General features: G+C 37.1%; 1 protein-coding gene across 2 annotated transcripts; it reads left to right on the forward strand.

Annotated features, from left to right (window-relative positions):
* Nucleotides 1–433: 433 nt before the first annotated feature.
* On the forward strand, nucleotides 434–20,912 carry LOC144038893 (arf-GAP with dual PH domain-containing protein 1). 2 transcript variants are annotated; one of them, XM_077551736.1, is made up of 11 exons: nucleotides 434–600; nucleotides 7,721–7,848; nucleotides 10,043–10,134; nucleotides 11,746–11,828; nucleotides 15,190–15,302; nucleotides 15,404–15,550; nucleotides 17,112–17,195; nucleotides 17,442–17,504; nucleotides 18,238–18,309; nucleotides 18,419–18,647; nucleotides 20,130–20,912. In XM_077551736.1, the coding sequence occupies exons 1-11, from the start codon at nucleotides 516–518 to the stop codon at nucleotides 20,156–20,158; spliced, it is 1,125 nt and encodes a 374-aa protein (XP_077407862.1). In that variant the 5' UTR covers nucleotides 434–515; the 3' UTR covers nucleotides 20,159–20,912. The 2 variants fall into 2 exon arrangements, with proteins under 2 accessions (XP_077407862.1, XP_077407863.1); XM_077551737.1 differs by having other exon boundaries at nucleotides 7,765–7,848.
* Nucleotides 20,913–21,393: the final 481 nt, after the last annotated feature.

The following is a 21,393-nucleotide window of genomic DNA, read 5'->3' on the forward strand; positions in this document are numbered from 1 at the left end:
CTGTAATTGGCGAACTAATTTTAAAACTAAATTAATGATTTATTTTTACATTTACTTACAGAGCCTTAAATCAACATGCTCCATGCCATGTTGGCATGGATTAAAAATTAGAGCTTTGCATTCCATTGCCCCCAAATTCCACCAAATTGTGGAATGCACATTCTTTTGAGCTGCCTCTTTTTAAAAAGCAGTTTAAAACACTTTCGTTTTAGGCAGGCATTTAATTAAATTGAGATTTTTTCATTTGCCGTGTTTTTTTCCTTTTAACATCTGCAAAAAAAAAAAAGTGTAATTGTATAACATCACCACTGGGTGTCTCACTATAGTCTGCGCGAGAGAGTGAGAGAGAGAGAGTGTGAGAGAGAGAGAGAGAGAGAGAGAGAGAGAGAGAGAGAGAGAGAGAGAGAGAGAGAGAGAGAGAGAAAATCCGGCTGACAGACAGCAGGTGATGGTCTGCTTTGCCTGTTTGCCTCCAGTCGGCGAATGTGCTTGTGTCGAGCTCGGAAACGCTTACAATGGAACCGGAGGGGAACAACCGGCTCCTGCAAGACGTGCTGGCCAGACCGGACAACGGAACATGTGCGGACTGCGGAAACCCAGGTATGTAAAGTCGTCCTTGACCACTATGGCACTAAGCACTCAATTGTAAGATTTTTTTTAAATTTTTTTTTGGAGTGGCAAGAGCTAATGCTGAGTGCAATCACCGTAGACCGAGTCTGTGCTAATTAGATATATAAATCAGTGTGTGTGTGTGTGAGTGCGCACACGCTGTGTGTGATGTCATAGTGTGTAAGTGTAGACAACTAGACATAAACTACCCCCCCCCCCCCCAAAAAAAAACCTGTCCTCTCACCGTTTGCTTTGTTCCAACGAGAGTGGTGTGAGATGATAGCATCATCTTGCTAGTCTAATTGATTTTGCTGTACTGTACAGTGATGGGACTAAAGTACATCGATGTCCTCGGTTTACCTTCCTACTGTGTGATTTAACCATAATTTGTAAATCAGAGAACACTGTAATATGTTACTAACAAATGCTAACACACTACATAGCATGAATTCATAATTACAGTAAATGTACAGTAAACAAGCAAGGATGGCGGTAACCGACCGTGCCTTTTTTTGCTGCTTTACAACATATTCCTACGCTGTGAACTACCTATTAGGCTACATTACAAAAATCACTTCTAGATCGTAAATCTAAATATTTAAAATCAAAAACACTAAGTACACACCTGAGCATCTTTTTAACATTGCGCTCAACTTAGGCATTCCTTTACCCCCTTTTATACATCTCGCCTCCAAATGGTTGTTGTCTCAAATACCTCCGCCACTTTTCTCCCTTGAAATGGTATGAAGCCAAAGTGGCCACGAAGGTTCCAGGATGGGCTGAATGCCCGGCCGGTACTTGGAGGCGAGCCCGCCCAAGATGCCTGGTATGGTTCCTCGGAGGACTGGCTGCAGCAGAGCATCACTGGAGCCAGGCTCACTCTCGCAGATTTTTGGATGCAAAATTTGTGGAAACTCAAATAGGCGAGCTTTGTAGATCCGGCCCGTAACATTGGTGCACAATCTGGTCTTAAATACTGTATCTTAGCCAAATGGTTTTGACATGAGGATGGTATTAGTTTAAAACGATACTTGACTCATTGAGCCATTCTTAGCAGTAAAAAGTTAATATTTTGTCCAGAATGAATTTGATAACTTCATTATTTTCCATGAACAATTAAAACCTTTAAAAGACATTTTTAAAAACAGATTTTGCCACTTGCTGTCAACTGAAGATGACATCACCTGTGCTGAAGAAATAGGCAACGACCAATTACGGCTCATCTGTTTTCTGGGTTTGGTCAGCAAACTGAGCCATGATTTGTTGTTCCTTGTTTCTTGAGCACGCATTATGTCATCTTCAGTCGACAGCAAGTGGCAAAATTATATATAGTGGATACATACATACAGACATAATATTACATATACATTATACAAAGCGGAAATATTAGAAATGCCCGGATGTTGGGAATTGTCAATAGATGACGTTGTTGTTCTTCTCTCGACTGCAAACTAGTCAAGATTGAAGTTTACAGTGTCCCTGCTGGTCACAGCCAAGTACTGCACTCAGTTGTCTTGGTCTTCTGTTCCTAGAGATGCTACTATTCAATTAATAATATACATATTGTACATAGGTTTTTTTTTGATAAAAAATAAATGATTTTCAGACTTCTATCATGCTACCACGCCAATTATTTGTGATTGGATGATTGAGGATGCGGAGGAGGAACTTCCGCTTAGCTAACAGTTAGCTTTTCTATTTCTTCTTCTACTACTGCTACTACCACAGCTTTTCCCCAATTGGTGTTTTTGTCCATTCTTACGTCTTTGTGGAAACCGTGAAATGTCTTCAGTCACGGCACAGTTACTGTTCCAATTGAAATCACGCATAAAGCAAGAACACATGAAATACCCGATTGTTGTTCTTGTCAACTAACTTAAACCAAGGATGCATCGGTTTGATACTTGTGAAGGCTTGGCTAGGAAAATATCCCAAGATGCATTTCATGCTGCTATCACGGAAACATGTCAGAATCAGGGAGGAAGTTAACATGTACACACACAGAGCCTTTCCAATTTACGAAGAGACTTGCGAAGTTTTATGAGAGATTTTATAAACAGCACGACAATGACTTTACATGTCCTTATGTCACCCTTCACTGTGTTGACCTTCACCACAATAAACACGTCATCACGCATCTTTCAGCTTAATCGTTTTCATTTGCGTCCTATTACTTTTGCTGATTTCACTCAGACAGCGCTGACAGGTTAAGCTGGATGCTTCCATGACTACAGGATATTTCGGTTTATAGCATCTGCAGCTCAGCAATGTTGTGCCTCTGCCCTCTGCTGAGGACACACAAATAAATTGTATCCTCAGTTTAGGCACCTCAGCAGTCTTCTTTGCTTGGTGTTGGCAATTAAACAAATCTTTCAAACTGCAATGTCTGCCCATCCATTTTCGATACTGCTTGTATCAGCTAGTTGACTTTAGGCAAGAGTATATGCATGTATTTGGAATGTGGGAGGAAGCCGAAGTAGAATCCAAGCATCTAAATGTGTCTTTGTTATTCAGCTCCTTTTCATTTTGATTACCAAAGCCCTTGTTCAATGGAATCCAATTTATAAGCGTAAAGCAATCAATCTTCAACACCATGTACTAGTATTATATATATAGTATTATTATATTATACTAGTATTAGTACATTTAGACTAAAAGTTATTCATACTCTAAATTTTCGAGTTAAAATTCATTTTCATTTGGTTCGGTTTATATGTTTTCCCACAGGTCATTTGTATGTTTTACACAAAAGAAAATGGCAACTTGATAATTTCCCCCATAGCTGATGATACTAATAATGCAGTCAATCAAGTGATTTCTACAATTACTCAGAGGGTTCGATGCATGCCATTGACATATTTCTGAATGAATGACATCCACCACAAATCAAATTCAACACATCCACATTACACTACCTGCGCCAATACTTAGATGTGGTTCCAGCAGGTGTAAAGTTTAGATGACTTTCAGCCAACAATTTGTCAAAGGACCCTTGGTACGCACTTTGCTACAAATATAGAGCCCTTAGAGTTTTTGGTGTAAACCAAAAGTTCCACATTCCAAATTATTCACACGCCTGATGCAGCCACATTCTGCCAAAAGTGATTTTTGAAATATATTTGTGCTGCAGGAAATTTGGTGCGCTCTGTAGTCGACTTGTGAATGTTGTGACGGTACGTGATGGGATTTTCTTATTAATGTAATCTCTTCATACTAACTATATCGAGCAAAAAAGAAAGAAAGAAAGAAAATTGGAATTCACGTGTATAATGTAACGCATGGTGTTCCACAGGGCTCAATACCGGGGCCTCTGTTGTTTTCAGCAAGCAAACGGCTGCGTTGCTAACTTGCTATGGTGTTGAATGCCAGGATATGAAGACGTCAAGCTGATGATTTATGTTGCTGTGTCATCCAATTGTTCACTCGGATCGTGGCATGTTTGTGCAGATGTAGAAAGATTGCTTTTAAATCCAAGACTCTTCCTCCCATCAACACTGGCTTCTTGCGCCTAGTGCACCTCATTTCCTTGCACTCGTGTTGTCAAAAGAAGCACTGTAGTAGTGCGTGCTGAGAACAGTGACCTGCATGTGTATCCTGTGCATGCGGTTTAGTCAGACACACATTAAGTTGTCTGACTAAGACAGCGATGACCTCACCGCTGGATGGCTGGCTCAGTGTGTGCTCTGCTCTATCTTTTGCTTGTGTTTGTTTGAAATAGTTAAAAAGGGCACATATTGAAACAGACTTTTTAATTGCTTGCAATTTGTATGCAGGTTTGAGGGGGAAGTGCGTATGGTAGCCCAGTGATTGTCAAAGGGTGTGCGTTATCTCAAATAAGCGGGCGGGCGATTTCTTGAAGAAAAAAAAAATCACATTTAAAACAACAATTTTTCTTCAAAATATTTCTTAGACAAAAAAAAAAACATTTTCACATTTAACATACCGGTAACTTCTTTCTTTTTTTTTGGGGGGGGGGGGGGGGGGGGTCATAAAAGGCATTGTTTCTTGAAAACTACATGGGTGCTTTCCCCAAAAATATAGATACATAGAGAAAGTATAAATCCAAACTCATAAGATTGTTTAAAAAATATATATATAATTATATAATTTTCTTGGAGAAAAAAAAAAAAATGCAATTTTTTTTTCTAGGATATTTTTTCCCTGGAACATTTTTTATTTATTTTTTTCCCATTTCTGAATTTTGGTTGTAAAGTAGGCCTGGTTTGCTTTAAAAAATAGTTGTTTTTTTTGGGGGGGAGGGGAGCTTTGCTTATAAACTTTTATTACTTTTTATCTATAAGTACAACTACATTCAATGTATTATGTACATTATTTATTGTTCAATTGGATCATTTTAGTTACCACCCCCCACCACCATATTTACGCACAAAGTATGATTATAAAGATATTTTTGGGGGCTGACTTCTCCTTTGTGTAGGCTGCATATGTCCTCTTGTCCACTTTTTTACTTCTGTCCGAGGTAAAAAAAAAATCACGATTTAAAAAATCATGAAAATGTTCATTGAGTGACAAATAGGAGGTGACTTCTCCCAAGTCAATTGCCGACAAAAGAAAAGCGGGTTTTGTGTGTGTGTGTGTGTGTGTGTGTGTGTGTTATTGTTTTGTATTAAAAAAGTATTTTTTATTATTATTTTTTTTTAAAGAAAAAAGTAGGTCAGCGTTTTACGTATCTCACTTCCTGAGCGTTCAAATAAAGTCCTCAGCTGTGTTGGTGGCCCAGAACCTTTTGCTCACTGGTGACGCTCTACGCTGCCGAACTGGAGGGTGGCGATTGATTGAAAAAAAAAAGAGAAAAAAAGAAAGAAAGTTCGATCACGGGAGCAAAAAAAAAAAAGTTTGGCTTAGAACATGATGTCATTATTTATTCATTTGTCAAATAAGATTTCAATTCAATTCTTTGTGACATTTTGTGTATTTTCCCCGCAGAATATCAGAGACTTTTGATAAAGGCATCTGGGAACTCTTGTTCTCTCCTGTAAAAGAACTTTCTCTTTTGCTGAGAGAACGTGACTGGACGTACAATAGATGAACGAAAGAGAAGCCAGGGCAGCTCAGTAGCTGGATAATAAAACAATTATTTTCCTTCTCCTTCCCCCTTTTAGTCACTTGAGTGTCACATATTCCCTTTTCTCTGAGTGACTGTGTGTGTACTGAGAGCCTGTTGGAGATGGCAGCTGTGAGATGTAACGGAAAACGTAGTGGCTTCTCAGTGTCACGCCCTTTAAATTGAAATGAAAATGAAATTTGCCTTCTCAGCAGTAGAGCCATGACCGAAAACTATTATGTTCCATTTCCACTGGCAGTATAGTAGGCCAAGTTTGATAAGCTTGTGATATCATCTTGTAATTTAAGTATTCTATTTTGTTTCCAAAAGTCCGCTGGGATAGGCTCCAGCCAACCCGCGATTCTAATGAGGACAAGCAGTAAACAAATTTAATGGCTGGGTGCAAAAAGAAGAGCACTCAACCCATAACGGCAGCATGCAGACAAATGAGTGACATAAAATGTATAACAGAGCGTTACCATGGTAACCACTGCTGTGAATGTCTGTGAGCAGTCAGGTGTTGCGCAAGATGTAGTTGATATGTCATTTCCACGTTTCCCATTTTCTCTCTGTTCATCTTTTGCATTCTGGGAAGAAGAGCGCAATGTCACAGGAGACAAGGCATCACATTGATATCAGGTTCATTTGCATAGAGTCTTCATGCAACGCATGGGTGTCCATTTGGACGAACAAACAAACCAACCACAGCTCCTGACATTGTAGATGGAGAATAGTAAAATAGAATAAACAAGGATTTTTAATTTTATTTTATTTTATTATTTTTTTTTTAGGCTGACACCACTTCTGATATTTAGCAGGATAAAATCAATCAAAAAAATTATATATATATATATATATATATATATATATATATATATATATATATATATATATATATATATATATATATATATATATGTACTGAAAAAAAATCTGTCTGTTGGATTTACATAAAAAATCATTAGTAAAATCATGAATGTAGTTTTATTTTATGCAATATTCATGTTGGTAAAACGTGATTTTTAATGTGTCCATACTTTTTTTTTTTATGTCAATCCAACACACCCTTTTTTTTTTCTTGTTTTTCTTTTTATGTATACTTTATAAAACAACTTATTTGGGGTCAATCAACAATCAATATATGAATTACAAGTCAAACATTTGTTTAACGATATTTTGTCCTTTGGTATTTAATTAACTCCAACAGAGTGAAAAATCACAAAAACTGGCTGACAAATCGACAAAAGTGACCCCCCCCCACAAAAAAAACCTGCCAATTTTAAAGAGTTAATGTCGGCTGATTAAATCGGCCAGCTGATTAATTGGTTGGGTCGGGCCCAACCTATAACACCATAAAAAGTTGTGAGCTTTCATTCTAGTCACTTTTTGGAAATATAATTGCTAGTAAAAAGTCACAAAATATAATGAAAGTTACCAAATTGTCAGATGGCACTGATACAGTTGTGTAAAAGTATCATGTTTGATTCTGCTTTTGTATTTGATCTGGCGTACTGAACTAATGTTGTGTCTGTTGGGTGTAAATCTGCATAACGTCTGATCGACATTTGGCTTTCGCTCACTGTAGCACATTACATCTCTCATGAGCTTGCTTGACGTGGGCAGAATGGAAGACTTAACAACAACCACAGGCACTTCTGCTGCTGTGTCATGTCGGTCTTAGAAAACCTCTTTCCGAGATCAAGCAGGGATCTGGTGATGAAACTATAGCGTCTAGTTCTGTTTATCGAATTTCAGAAGCTCTGTTTCCTGTTTGCTAGCTGAACAGCATTTCCTGAAAATGACATTTTGCCATGCCATGTGCTTCTTGAACAGACGCAAAATGAACCATATGTGCTTTAAATTCATCTGTACCCTGAAATCTTCTTGTTACCCTAACAGCATCTCACCCATTCCTCTTCTCTCCTCCCATTCTCATTTCCTTTCTTCTCCCCGAACTCACCGACCTTCAATCTCTCTGCTTTGTTTACTTCCTGCAACCTCTCCTACTCCCTTATCCCTTTCCCTGCTCTTGTCTTCTGCCTGCAGAGCCGGACTGGGCATCACTGACACTGGGTGTGTTTGTTTGCCAGGCCTGCTCGCTCCTTCATCGCGGCATCCCGCACATCAGCAGGGTCAAGTCGATTCAGGACACGTGGGAGGCAAGCGATGTGGAGGTGAGGCTCTGATAGCAAGCATCAAGGGCAGTGGAAACTGTACTGGCCTGCATGTGGTATGCAATGGGCGTTTAAAAAAGACACCTCTATAATTTCACAATTGGCGGGTGGGCAGAGACTCTAGTGACCTAACCATTTTATATTAGGGGTGTCCAAATTAGTGCGTTAATTTTGGAAAAAAAAAGTTTTTTTAACGCCACTATTTTTTTTTTTTACGTGTGATTAACTGCCATTGACGGCTATAAACGTCAAAAATTCATTTTAACTATTTGTATTACTTTAACATTTTTTTCCACTTTTGTTATCAAGAGTATAAATACCTAGAATTTTTTTTATTGTACATTTAGAACATATAGAATTTGTGATTAATCGTGAGTTAACTAGTGAAGTCATGTGATTAATTACAATTAAAAACATTGAATCGCCTCTTGCCCCTTATTTTTAATCATCTTAAAAAAAAGAAAATAATTTATGGCAGTGAATGAGTTAATGACCGCCCGTTACTTGGAAAGCCTGTACAACGCAGCAGACATGTCCACGTCAAAATTTGGCCGTAATAAATGTAATAATAATGCACATGTTTGTGGAGACCGGGGTCAAGATGTATTTTACAATTTTAAAAATGTGCATAATTTCACAATTTACTTCATGTTAAAGATTAGGTAGCTGTTCATATGAAAAGAAAATGCACTGAGCTGTCACCAGTATCTTACAAATACAATTATGCAAATTACCTCAACACAAATCAATATCACACTTGTTTTTTACAGTGACTACAAGATGCAGCCATATTTCTTTTAGTTCAACATTTTTTTCCAATATTGTTAACAAAAGTAAAAAAAAATATTTTATTGTACATTTTATTGTACATTTAGAACAGATTTAAAATTTGCAATTAATCGTGAGTTAACTTTTGAAGTCATGCGATTAATTACGATAAAAAAATTGAATTGCCTGACACCCCTATTTTACATATAAACAAATCTCCCCTTTAAAATCAACATTTTATAGATAAGCAGCCAAAATTTTGGATGCATGAGCAAGCTGAATATTGTACCAAAAATAAGGCTGGTTATGAGGGATATGTGAGGTCATCCTCGATTAGTTAAACAGGCTGTCGGGAAAGGCATTGGGAGCGGGGGAGGGGTGGAGGATTTCATATTGTGAGTCATTCAGTGAAGGTTGAGGACATGGGATCTGATATGGCAATAAATGGGAGGCAATGGTGACTGAAATTAAGAGCGGGATGATGAAATAATGTAGTGATGCCATCTATGAGGTTTTGGATGAACATTGACATGATTGGGAGTTCCACACAAGTTTGAGCATATGAGAAATTTACGGAAGCGGATTAGGGCCAGTGAAGAGAGAAAAAAAATGGTTGGCAGGATTCTCACTTTATTCTCAGAATTCTGACTTTTAAGTGAGAGTTCTGACTTTGTGACCAAGAGCTATGAGGTGTGTGTGTGTGTGTGTGGGGGGGGGGGGGGGGGTTCTGAATTCTAACTTTAAAGACTGAATGGGGACTCTTTAAAGTCAAAATTCTGAGTTTAAAGTCAGAATTCTTACTTAATTCTGACTTTCCGTACAAACTTCATAAGTGAGAGAAAGATTAAAAATAATAATAATAACAAATTAAAAATTAAAAAGATAAATAATTGCTTATTTGTGATTGACACTGATGAAAATAAGTCCTTGGTCATACAGCAGAAACATTTTTGATCTGAGAAAAATAAGAAATGGAAATGATATGAGCTGAGTCATTTCCATGAATTATTTAGTAGAACACATTTGTGATAGCCTCACTCAAGTAATATTATATGCATACATTGTATTCTGCTTTTAGATGTTTGTTTTTGTTCTTTTTTCTTTTTTTTTGCTGCGCTTTTAAAATTTGACTCATTCATTGAATGTTCTACCATGTGCTTGCGTGGATTTTCTTTTCTCCATGTATTCTGATTTCCTCTCACACCCCAAACCGTGCTTCTTTGGTTAATTAAAGACTCTGAATTGGTGTGAATGAGCGTGTAAATGTCTGTCATTGAATGGCAACCAGTCCAGGGTGAACCCTAATGAAGCTGTACAGGAAATTAATAGATTGATGGTCCTGTTTTATATGTCTGCTGCAAAGTGTAAGAAATGTTGCTATTGAGTAAGCACTTTGCATACATTTGACTTTGTTTCTGTCTTTCAGCTTATGGCAGATTTGGGGAACAATGTAGCTAAGGCCAAATATGAGCAGAATGTTCCTGCTTTCTACTACAGACCGACGCATACTGACTGCAAGTAAGTGTGTTTTATAGTCAAGTGAAGGCAGAGAGACTCAGTGGGTATTTTTTATTTATTTTTATTTTTTTTTAAATAAAAATCTTTTATGTCCAGCAAGTTGAAGTCAAAAAAAGAAAGGATGAACAAATGAACGTGCCAAAAGAGAAGATGAGTTTGTACAGCGATCCAGGCATTTTCCTTTTAGATCGAACCTCAGTAGCAACCAAAATCACATTAGAATGCTGAACACTGTTTGTTTTAATGTGCCGGCAACTATTGGCACAACGCAAACCTTGCGGCTGTTCCATTATTCAAGCTAATTAAGGTCAAGAAACAAACAAGAATGCAGGATAGAATAGCAACATGTGTTTGTGGCTCTCCCTTTTGAAAAGTTAAGCTCGATAAGGAATTCTGTTTCTCGATTTTAGAATAGTAGTGACTTGCTCAGTAACCACTAAAATGAGGATGCTGACATTATTACTTGCTTGATGACTTCATGTGGAACTTCCCATTATAGATCATGAGGTCAAATGAATGCGGTGAACCCCTGCGAAAACCAGTGAATAATTGATGCGCCCCAAAAAGGGGGTTATAATTGCGTCTAGATGCTAAAAGCTGGAAAATGGAGAGGATCATAAAATTCCAACATTATGCATCTAGCATAAAAAAAAAAAAACATGTTACATATAAAACTGCATTCAATAGTTATGCAACACAAACAGCCTCCACATGAGGGTCAACGGTAGTATTAGTTAGCATATTAGCCTAAATATCATGCTAGCACAAATGGGCAAACAAAAATGCGCCCTAGTACTTTACACAAACAACATTTGATAAATGTTAATGGCAAATTGTATTAGTAAAGTAGACTATGTGGACTATTTGTAGCTAGGTGAGGGAAACAGAACAAAGCCGGACATTTTAAAAACAAAAATGTAGTGGCTTGCTTATTGCGTATGTTGCTAGAGCTAGCATAACATGAATGATAGTTTGAAGCCAAATTTGCTAATTTTTTGTTGTTGTCTGCGGACAAAAGCTAAATACATGTATTAATGTATATCACTTATACAAATATGATATATGTAAACTAAAATTGGATATTCGAATCTTTAGTCGCATATAGTGAAGACCAAGATTCAACCAGATGGCAACAATGTAAAGTAATATTGATTTAGTCTGAGCACAAAAACAACAACTCAACAAATGCAAGATTTTCAGTGAATCACAGAGGATTGGTTTACAAAACATATACTGTGATTCATATTTTATCACTTTTGTGGGCCTGTAGTGTAAACATGGCTAATGATCTAGTCAGGCGGATCAACAAAAATCTCTGTTACCTTCTGTCATGTTTTTTTTGGTTTAATTCTACCAATAAAATAAACAGATACTAATAATAGTCTACTATGTTTCAGTGAAAAAAAGTGGATGTAAGTAGTATCAGTATTATGTCATATGAAGTTTTTGTAACGATTGCTTCTACCATTATGCCAGTTAGTGCACATGATCAGAACTTGATTCCAATTTTGTTCTCCTGCTGGCACTAGTCTGATGTTTGATCTGCGTCCCAGTCACTTCACTATGTTTGCTTGCAAACTGTAACCACGAGGGATATCGCTGTGTTTCCAGGATGCTCAGAGAGCAATGGATCAGAGCCAAGTACGAGAGGAACGAATTTGAGTTCATAGAGAAGCAAGAACCTTACACTGCAGGTACGTGAAGAATCACTTTGCTTTTTTGCATCATGACATGGTGACGAATTGTAGGATGAAATACTCGCGTGAACTCGGTTTAAGAAAGTAGCAGGTGTCTATTACAGATTAAACGCTTACAGTACCTTTACCTTACAGATTTAACTTTTTGCAGATTTCAATTTTACCTTTATGGGGTAAACCCATTATATTTGCACAGAATATTTTCTATATTAATATTAAATGATAATGTAGATCCTAAAATAGCATTTTTTCCCTAAAATTGCGTACAATTAACGTAATTGCAATTTGTCATAAAACTTAGATTTTGTGTAGAATCCTCAAAACCAATTTCAATAATTACATTCTTAATGGGCATCCATCAGACATGTGTGCTTTATGTTCCTGATCATAAAACAACCACAAAAGAGTTTGTCCTTGAAATAAGGAATTGGTAGTAACCCTAACCCATGCCTAAAATTAATCATACAGTACAAGTGGCCAGAATACACTATTGCATATGCATTAAAGCCTCATCTTTGTTGGGTTCTTTCTTATTATTTCCCAGAAATATGCAATAAATCTACTCTATTAATGTCCTGTTCAACTCTTTGCTATGTTTATTTGAGGTAAGGCACCTATAAATATTTTTTAACTGGGGCATGTCATGTATTAGAGCAGGGATCATAATTTGTGGAAACTTTTTTGTTTTGACTAATTCTTTTAGGATCTTTGTTATAAAATGTTGAGGAGGTTTTGTTTCGGAATTCTCCGCACCGCATACTTCATAACTTTATAACTCTTTAAACTCCACCATTACGTTTAGCTTTCCATAAATACTTGGCAGTGGTGTTTCAAACGATCAGCTAATCAGCAAGGTCTACATGAAGCCTGATAATGATCCTCAACTGTGTTGGCTGTGGGAGACATGGATAACAAGCTGGATAGGAAGTTGAGAAACACTGGTATAGATAATTACAAAGTCCGAGTGGCATCAGCTGTTATTACCCAGGGCAGGGGTCTGCAACCTGCGGCTATAAAGCCACATGCGGATCTTTAGTTCCTCTCCTGTGGTTCTCTAAAAAAAATGCAGAAATTAATATATTTTATTTTTTTAGCTTTTACATATTTATTTTTATTTTTTAGATAAAATATTATTTAAATGAATTAATGATGTAGATAAAAATGACTAATTAAATGTTCAAAAATGTCAGTGCACATTTTTAGGTTGTCAGAAAAAATAGATGATTTTTTTTAAATACCTAAAAATGTTCAAAAAGGAAGAGGAAAAGCATAAAATTACTATAAAATGTCCATGAAATTGCTAAATATGTCAGAAAATTTAATAAAAAAGCAGAAAAGTTACCTACCATAAAATGCCGCAAAACAAAAGAAGAAAGGCAGAAAATTACCATAAAATTTCCACACCATTGCTAAAAAATTGATAAGAAAAAAGGCAGAAGAAAATGTAAATAAATAAATAAATAAATAATAGCCATAAAATGTCCAAAAAAGGAAGAAAGGAGGCGGAGTATGACCATAATATATCCATAAAATTGCCTAAAATGTCAGAAATTTGACAGAAAGGCAGAAAAGACTCAAATGTATGAAAACGAAGTCTGAAAAATTACAACAAAAAAAATCTAAAAAAAACAAAATGAAGAGGAAAGGTAGAAGAAAGTGTACGTATTGGATAATGCTTGTCTATTTGTGTGTTGATGTGTAGCTCTAATTAGCACTTGGCCCTAAAATGGCTCTTTTGACAATAAAGGTTGCTGAGACCTAACCCAGGGAAAAGCAGGCATTTATTTAAGGTCCGGCACTTTTTTTAAATATGTGATGCATGATTAATTGGGTCATGGAGACTGAGTACACATTTTTAAGGGGGTAAAAAAACACAATTTGCATTTTAATCATGACAAGTGCCCTATACAAAATAAGCGGTTCAAAAAATGAGTGGCTGCATGTCACAGTGTTTACACTCTCATCGGATCTAATGCTTCTGCTTTTACAAAGACATTAGTGCGTAATGTTGACACTGCCACAGTGCTATTAATTTAATGGTGTACTCGTGCACAGCATTACACGAACCTAATATGACCAAAAATATAAGCGTATTCGTGTGCCTGCGCATGGAGCATGTATGCGTCCATCTGCTCTCTCATTGGCTTGTAGTGACCTCATCCATCCTTTGTTTCAGTGCAAAACCATGTGCACACACACACACACACACACACACATGCATTATATGCAGAGTGCAGAGTAACACGAGTCATTCTATCAAGCTTTCTTCATCACCGCCAAGGTGCATCTGTCCTCCTCTGCGTGTGTTTCAGGATTGATCGTAATAGGCTATTGGCAGTAGCCTGGCCTCAGTGGTAGGCCAATGTCAGCATTGATTGCATATTCAGAAGAGGGAAGTAGAGGAGGGTGTACCGGGAAGGAGTCGCGGGTGGGGGACAATGAGGGCTATTGATTGAAGAGGCGATGCCAGCGGAGGGGAATGTTTCATGTCGGAAAGTCGCAGACACAAAGGCCCATCGCACACATGTGCCGTGCGCACTTTAGCCCGCCCACCCACGCGCACAGAGGGACACACACAGTGAAATTGGTGCTTAGGACAAGAAGACAAAAGCCAAGCAGCCAATTGCCAGGGAAGAAGGAAAATGGAAATGGAAGCAGCAGGGTGGGAGAACGCAAGACATGCAGTTACCATACTGTAATGTATGAGTTTTCATGCTAAAATTGGATGTAATTAAAGCTGTGCTTTTCAATATTTTATTACCAACGGTGGATCAAATGACTGTCTGATGTCCCATTACCTGCATTTGCAGAAGATTGGTAATGGATGCTAATGGCTTTGCTCTAAGTGATAATAAACCCACTGTGGGTAATCAAACTGCAGTTTCTCTGTCCTGACTTTTTTTTTTAGGCCTCTTTTTTAAGATAAAAACAGACTTTCATGTCTCTATTATAACACTAATTATAAACATGAAACTCATTAACATGCATAACACCATACAAATGAGTTCTGTATCGCTCTCATGCAATTAGTAACAGTGCTGAGTCACTTATTTTTTTTGCAGAGGCGTCCTCCGACGATTCAAGACACAGAAATAGATACAGATAAGAAAGCCTTTCCTGATAGAAATAGAAGCGTAATGCCAGAAATTGAGACAATGTAGGCTGAGCCTTTGGCCAGAAGAGAGTAAAGAGGAAGCACGGGTGCTTAAAATAGAACAGAATATTAATAACAAGGAAATCATCTGGCGGACAGACAATCGGTGCCATGCACTTCATTTCATATTCTGCCCTTTTCTCCCGGGTACAAGATGTCACCGCCACTGGTAACAATGTTCTCAAGCACACTCATTTTTCACAGGGTACCGCGAGGGGTTTCTATGGAAACGAGGACGAGACAACGGTCAGTTTCTCAGCCGAAAGTTCGTCCTTTCCGAGAGGGAGGGGGCCCTCAAATACTTCAACAAGCAGGATGTGAGCACTATTCTACTTTGGACACGAAACACATGAATGCTTTGTAAGTGAAGAAGGTCAAAACTTGTTACAGTGTTTTGTTTATGTGGATTAAATGCAAGGCCAGGGATCCCAAGGCAGTTATGAAAATCGAAACCCTCAATGCCACCTTCCAGCCGGCCAAGATTGGCAACCCGTGCGGCCTGCAGATCACCTACCTGAAAGACAACAGCACAAGGAACATCTTTGTCTACCACAGCGACTCCAAGGTGTGTTCACTAAGGTTATTATAGTTAGGGATGTAACAGTAACGGCAGTATCGCGATATTGCGATATTGTCGTCATGTCACGACATTAAAAGCAACACATCCGTTAAAAAAGTCAGGTTGATTTCCTGATTTCCATTTGTGCAGTTCTAGCACCCTCTGGTGGCTAGTTTTTTTTGTGCTGTTTAACTTTCACAAGGCATGTTTTGACCATTCTATGTTTAAAATGCACGCTAATGGTCAGATGAAGAGGAACGTGTGTACGTGCATTAGTAAGTGCCTCAATATTAAGTTTGATTAGACATTTTAGGTTGTCTATATGCATTGCTGTTATGTACAAACGCACAATATTGTGTTGAAATTTTTAGTATGAGCTCTTTTTTTTTTTTTACAATATTTTGACCTTTTTTTATATCACCAACCTCCCTACAATATTGTGATAATTATCGTATCACGACCTTCATATCGTGATAATATCGCATTGTGATGTTTGGATTTCGTTAGATCTCTAATTATAGTTAATAGTTAACGGGATAAGTAAAACTAAAATTGAAAAATAATTTTTGATAAAGTAAAAATTGATTTAAAAAAATTAATTTCACTGAATCTTTACGTTAGTGATCTTTTTTTTAACGTACACTTGACAGGCACTTAATATATATATTTAAAAAAAAACTAAAACTAATACTCAATAAAATATAAAATTAAAATGACACATTTAAAAAAAAATATTGTAAAAACTAACAATCTTGCACTAAAAACTAATTAAAACTAACAAACAGTTAATATATACTGAAAAATCCCCCCAAAATTACATATAGATTATGGATAAACAAATAAACAACTATACAAATTTAACACAGTGCCTCACAAATGTGAGCACAGCCTTCACATTTTTCTAAATACTTACCTTAATAAATCTTTTCATCGGATTACACAAAAACACTTTTATAGCACCATGAAGATATATATATATTTTTTTATGCTTAGAGATTTCTTTGAATATTTCAGTGAATATTTTACACTCTGGCAAAGTTATTCATCTTGTCCACTGAAAACATATAATATTACCGGTAACCAAAAATATGTGAGATACTGTTGAACACCCTGTGTCAAATCACATTTTCCATATTTTGTACAGCCTTGTTTTAATTGTGCTTTGTGGATCATTGAGAATGTTTTCACCCACAGATTTATGCTTTAATACGTTGTTGTTTTTTTGCACCTCTGAATCATTCCACAAATGTCATAAGCATACTTGATATCATTGCTCTATTTAAACAAATCAAATGAACAGGGTGGAAGATGTAATTAAAAATGAAGCAAAGGCAGACCTTTCGGTCTCATTTAGAGCACGGGTCCCTCTGCTGGCCAAGTAGTGTACATACAGTTCATTGGGTTCACTCAGCCTCCTTGTGAGGTATCGATCCCAAGCTGCAGCATCCTCATAACCAAAGTGCTCTTGTCTACACACTGCACATTATTTAATATCCTTACCAACAGCATGTAAGAGCAAGTTTTTGTTTAAATTCAGCTGTCTGATGTTTTTTTTTTTTTTTTTAAGGAAATGATTGACTGGTTCAATGCAATCAGAGCGGCCAGATTTCACTACCTACAAGTGGCCTTCCCTGGGGCAAGTAATGAGGAGGTGAGGATGGATGACTTCATTGGGCATCTCAATGCTTTTTTTTGGCAAGGTTTTACATTATAAGCATTGTTCGCAAACATACTAAATGGACTTTCACAACCTGGCATTTTAATTATTCATATAGCCTCTGCACTGAAGACACATATTATTCTAGAAATGTTCTTCATGTAAGTGAAAATTGTGGGTAACTCCATGTTTAATATTTGATTCATGCTTCTTTTTCACTTCAGTTTTGTTGCTTTCCAGCTAGTGCCAAAATTGACCCGAAACTTCATGAAGGAAGGCTTCATGGAGAAAACAGGTCCAAAGGTTGGTATTGTTAGTGATTTCCAGCCCTATACTGCATGGGGAAATTAGCCAATTTCACTTAGATGGTCATGGTCCAAAATATTTGTTTCTTTACTACAAATGATGTAGGCCTATGTTTGTTGATTTTTTTTTTTTTTTAATGCCAGCGACATATAGCAACATGCAATTAAATAGACTTCCACGTGAGGGTAGAACGTAAAAATGTTTTTTCTATCCACCGTTGCCACATTATATAATAAGTTTGTCTGTGTTCAATTAAAAATGCACACATTTAACATCAAGTCAACCCTAAAGTTTTCTTATGTTCTATGCAGCCCTCAGTCTAAACACAACAATTCTGAATAACAAATTAAGCAGCAAAATGCAACCATTGTAATCCATCTCAGGAGGCGGCCATTTTGTCACTCGCCGTCGTCTGAAAATGACATCGCAGTATCTAGATAATGACCAATCGCGGCTCTCCTGTTTTCTGGGTTTGGTCATGTGACGTTCGCAGGCTGAGCCATGATTGGTCGTTACCTAAGCTGATTAACCGTGATGTCATTTTCAGTTGACAGCAAGTGACAAAATGGCTGCCGCTTGACATAAAAACATTTGGAATGCTGTGTTTCGACTAGTGGGGCGCATAGAACATATTATTGTAAAGAACATTTTTGGGTTTACTTTGTCTGCAAATGTGAATTGTCTCAGTAGCAACAAGTTTCATTTTTCATGTTTACTTTTGCTGATACAGCACACAGAGGGCTTCAAGAAGAGATGGTTCACTATGGACGACAGACGACTGATGTATTTTAAAGACCCCTTGGTATAATACAGCAGGCATCCACTCTCCACAATTTTGTCTTTTGCTGACCTACAGTATTTATTTATTCATTTCCTTCCTTACTTACTGTGTTCACGCACTCTCCTCCCAGGACGCCTACGCCCGCGGCGAAGTGTTCATCGGCAGTAAGGAGAACAGTTACACCGTTCTGCCTGGCCTGCCCTCAACCATTCAGGGCTACCACTGGAATCACGGCATCACCATCGTCACTCCAGACAGGAAGTTCCTGTTCGCCTGCGAGACCGAGGCTGAGCAACGGGACTGGATTGCAGCCTTTCAGAGAGTCATCAATCGACCGATGAGGCCGCAGGAATACGCAGGTACAGATGCTCAAGATCGGTTCAAATATTGGTGTTTTTTTACCAATAAAATTTTTGAAGTATTAGGTTTAGGTTTATCTACGGAAGAGGATTGGGGCCAGTGAAGAGAAGAAAAAAAGGTTGGCAGGATTCTGATTTTATTCTCAGCATTTTGACTTTAAAGTGAGAATTCTGACTTTAAAGTGAGAATTCTGACTTTATTCTCAAAATTCTGACTTTCTGACTTCCCCCCACAATTTATAGCTCTACGTCATAAAGTCAGAACTCTCAGTTTAAAGTCAGAATTCTGACATTAATTCTCACTTCAAAATCGGAACAATTCTGAGATTAAAGTGATTACGTGAGAATTATGACTTTTTTTTTTTCAGGAGAATTATGACTTTTAAGTCAGAATTTTCACTTTAAAGTCAGAATTCTGAGAAAATGAAGAAAGAGAAAGTCAGAATCCTGCCAACCCTTTTTTTTTTTTTTTCACTGGCTCTAATACTCCGTATTTACCAGTTACATATCAATGTTTACATTTTTCACTATGAGATAGGGATATATAATATGTTTTTTTTTTTTTCGGGCCGATACCAGTATGAATACTCTTGAGTGGTCACCTATACCAAGTACTGATACCACTAAAACTTTTGATTCATTACATTTCAAATACAAAGAAGGAGCATTTTTCCTTAAAATTGCACGAGATTAATGGCAAGTCTTAATCGTGTTTGACATGCTTTCATCAAAACACACTAAGGATCAAGAATTACTTTACTCACAGTATTTCTTGTCTTGCTGAAATTACCCCCTCCCTTTTTTTTTTTTTAGGTCTTATGCAATTGAGTAAATATACTGCACCTCGCTCCATATGCTGCTTTGCCAGTGGTGACTGAATATGAAGCCTGAGCCTGGGCTTCAACTTGTTGAAGTAAAAAAAACAAAAACAAGAATCCATTTTGACAATAATCCAATTTTTACGGCAGTTCATCCACTGTACTTAATGTGAAGCTTGAACACATCATCCAATAAACAATCCACTTTTTTGGCAGTTATCAGAAACTAGCAACAAACTGACTAAAACAACCTCACTGCAGCTCTGCTTACCTTTTGGCTTTGACATGATAGCAGGGGCGTCGCACCTTTGGGTGTTTCTGCTTGTTAGTGCCTCTCCCATGATAATATTTTGGACAGTTTAGTTCAGCTGTCACTTGAAAATTGACAGTCTCGCTGGTCGAGAAACTCAACGTAGTGGTTCTTGTAAATAATGCAAACAAAGACACGTTTTCCGAAATAGGCCGAATGATTGACTAGGCGGCTTCTTTCGTAAAATATATCAACTGTGGTCTATATGATTTTAATATGAAACTGATATTTTCACTTTGATTAGAAATTAAATACTGAGATAATTTGTTGTTACAAGTTAACTTTGTCAATATTAATCACATTAACAGGTCTTTTGTGTAATGCAACTTTTATTTTATTTTTATTTTTTTGCAGTGGAGGCTCATTTTAAACACAAACCCTGAAGCCTTAAAAACACGAAGACTGAAGCTGGAGTTGGCCTGGTGTCATTCAGATCAGAAAACAGTGTGACCATGGACTGCGGGTTGGGCGTTTCCAGGGAGTGGGTAGACCACCGTGAGGAAAGATAATGAGTAACAAAAGAAAGGTTGATATCATTCAACGTGTTATGTAGAAAAGTAACTTGGGACTCAAAGCTGCTATAGGTGATGTGAGGACAAAAAGTGAATGATAACACTTTTGCAGCAACCAGTGTGAGACATGTTTTCCCTCCCCTGGAATTTTGTCTCGTGAATGGTTTGACCTCTCTGAACTCTAATGTTAGGAAGTGATATTTACACTGGTTGAGTAATATTACATTGTTAATTTGTTGACTGTAGGGTGTGTGCGTGTATGTGGGTACGCTTTATTTGAGTTCGAACCACCGACGTTGAAACCATGTTTAATCCTATATCTGCAAAGTACTGTTGACCACAAATATGCATTTAAAACACACACAAACTCTCAGTGATCAGCTTTTGGCATAACTGCAGGAAAGTTGTTTTTAAGCTTATACAGTATACCACAGCTGTTGCCTTTGTTTGTTCTCTTGAACTTTAACTCTCATTGTGAAACTGTTACCCCTGCTTTGAAGGATTGTAACGTGACGGGACTGTGTTTACGAGTGTTTTATTTATTTATTTGCCTTTTTTTAAAACCATGATGATCATTTAATCACAGTAATTGTTTGTTTTACTATAAAATCCTAATGCATATGAACGTTTAATGTGTTTGTTGTTTGTCTACACGCCGGTATTTTTTTATATTTTCTTTGGAGACATTCATTTTAAAATGAAATGAACATTTGAGAACATTGAAATTGAAATAACACGTTAAGTTTTTTTCCTTTTTTAAAACTATTTTTTAACTAATCAGTTAATACTGATCTCAAAGGGTCAGCCTAATATATATGTGACAGCATTTTCTATCTGCTCATTGGATGGTCAGAGCAATCTTTGTTACAGTCAACTTTGAATAGAAAAACACACATGATATATTAGATTTTTATAGGAGGCAGGTTTTAGTCATGTTATTAGATAAATATTATAACTGCTCCAAATGATGTACGCAGCACATATACATTCTGTTATGTTACATTTTTGAGTATGAAATTGATGGTTTCTTTTATTGTGTAGTAGTATGAAGAAAGTCCACTCAAATGCGCATGCGCTTACTTCACGTACAGTAATACTGTCAATTA

Source organism: Vanacampus margaritifer, chromosome 18, assembly GCF_051991255.1.
Source record: "Vanacampus margaritifer isolate UIUO_Vmar chromosome 18, RoL_Vmar_1.0, whole genome shotgun sequence".
NCBI classification, from domain to species: Eukaryota; Metazoa; Chordata; class Actinopteri; order Syngnathiformes; family Syngnathidae; genus Vanacampus; species Vanacampus margaritifer.

Coding starts and splice junctions, on each gene's coding strand:
- LOC144038893 (XM_077551736.1), top strand. CDS start 516: ATGGAACCGGAGGGGAACAACCGGCTCCTGCAAGACGTGCTGGCCAGA. Junction 601..7,720: donor TGCGGACTGCGGAAACCCAG/GTATGTAAAGTC, acceptor TTCTGCCTGCAG/AGCCGGACTGGGCATCACTG. Junction 17,196..17,441: donor CTGGGGCAAGTAATGAGGAG/GTGAGGATGGAT, acceptor GTTGCTTTCCAG/CTAGTGCCAAAATTGACCCG.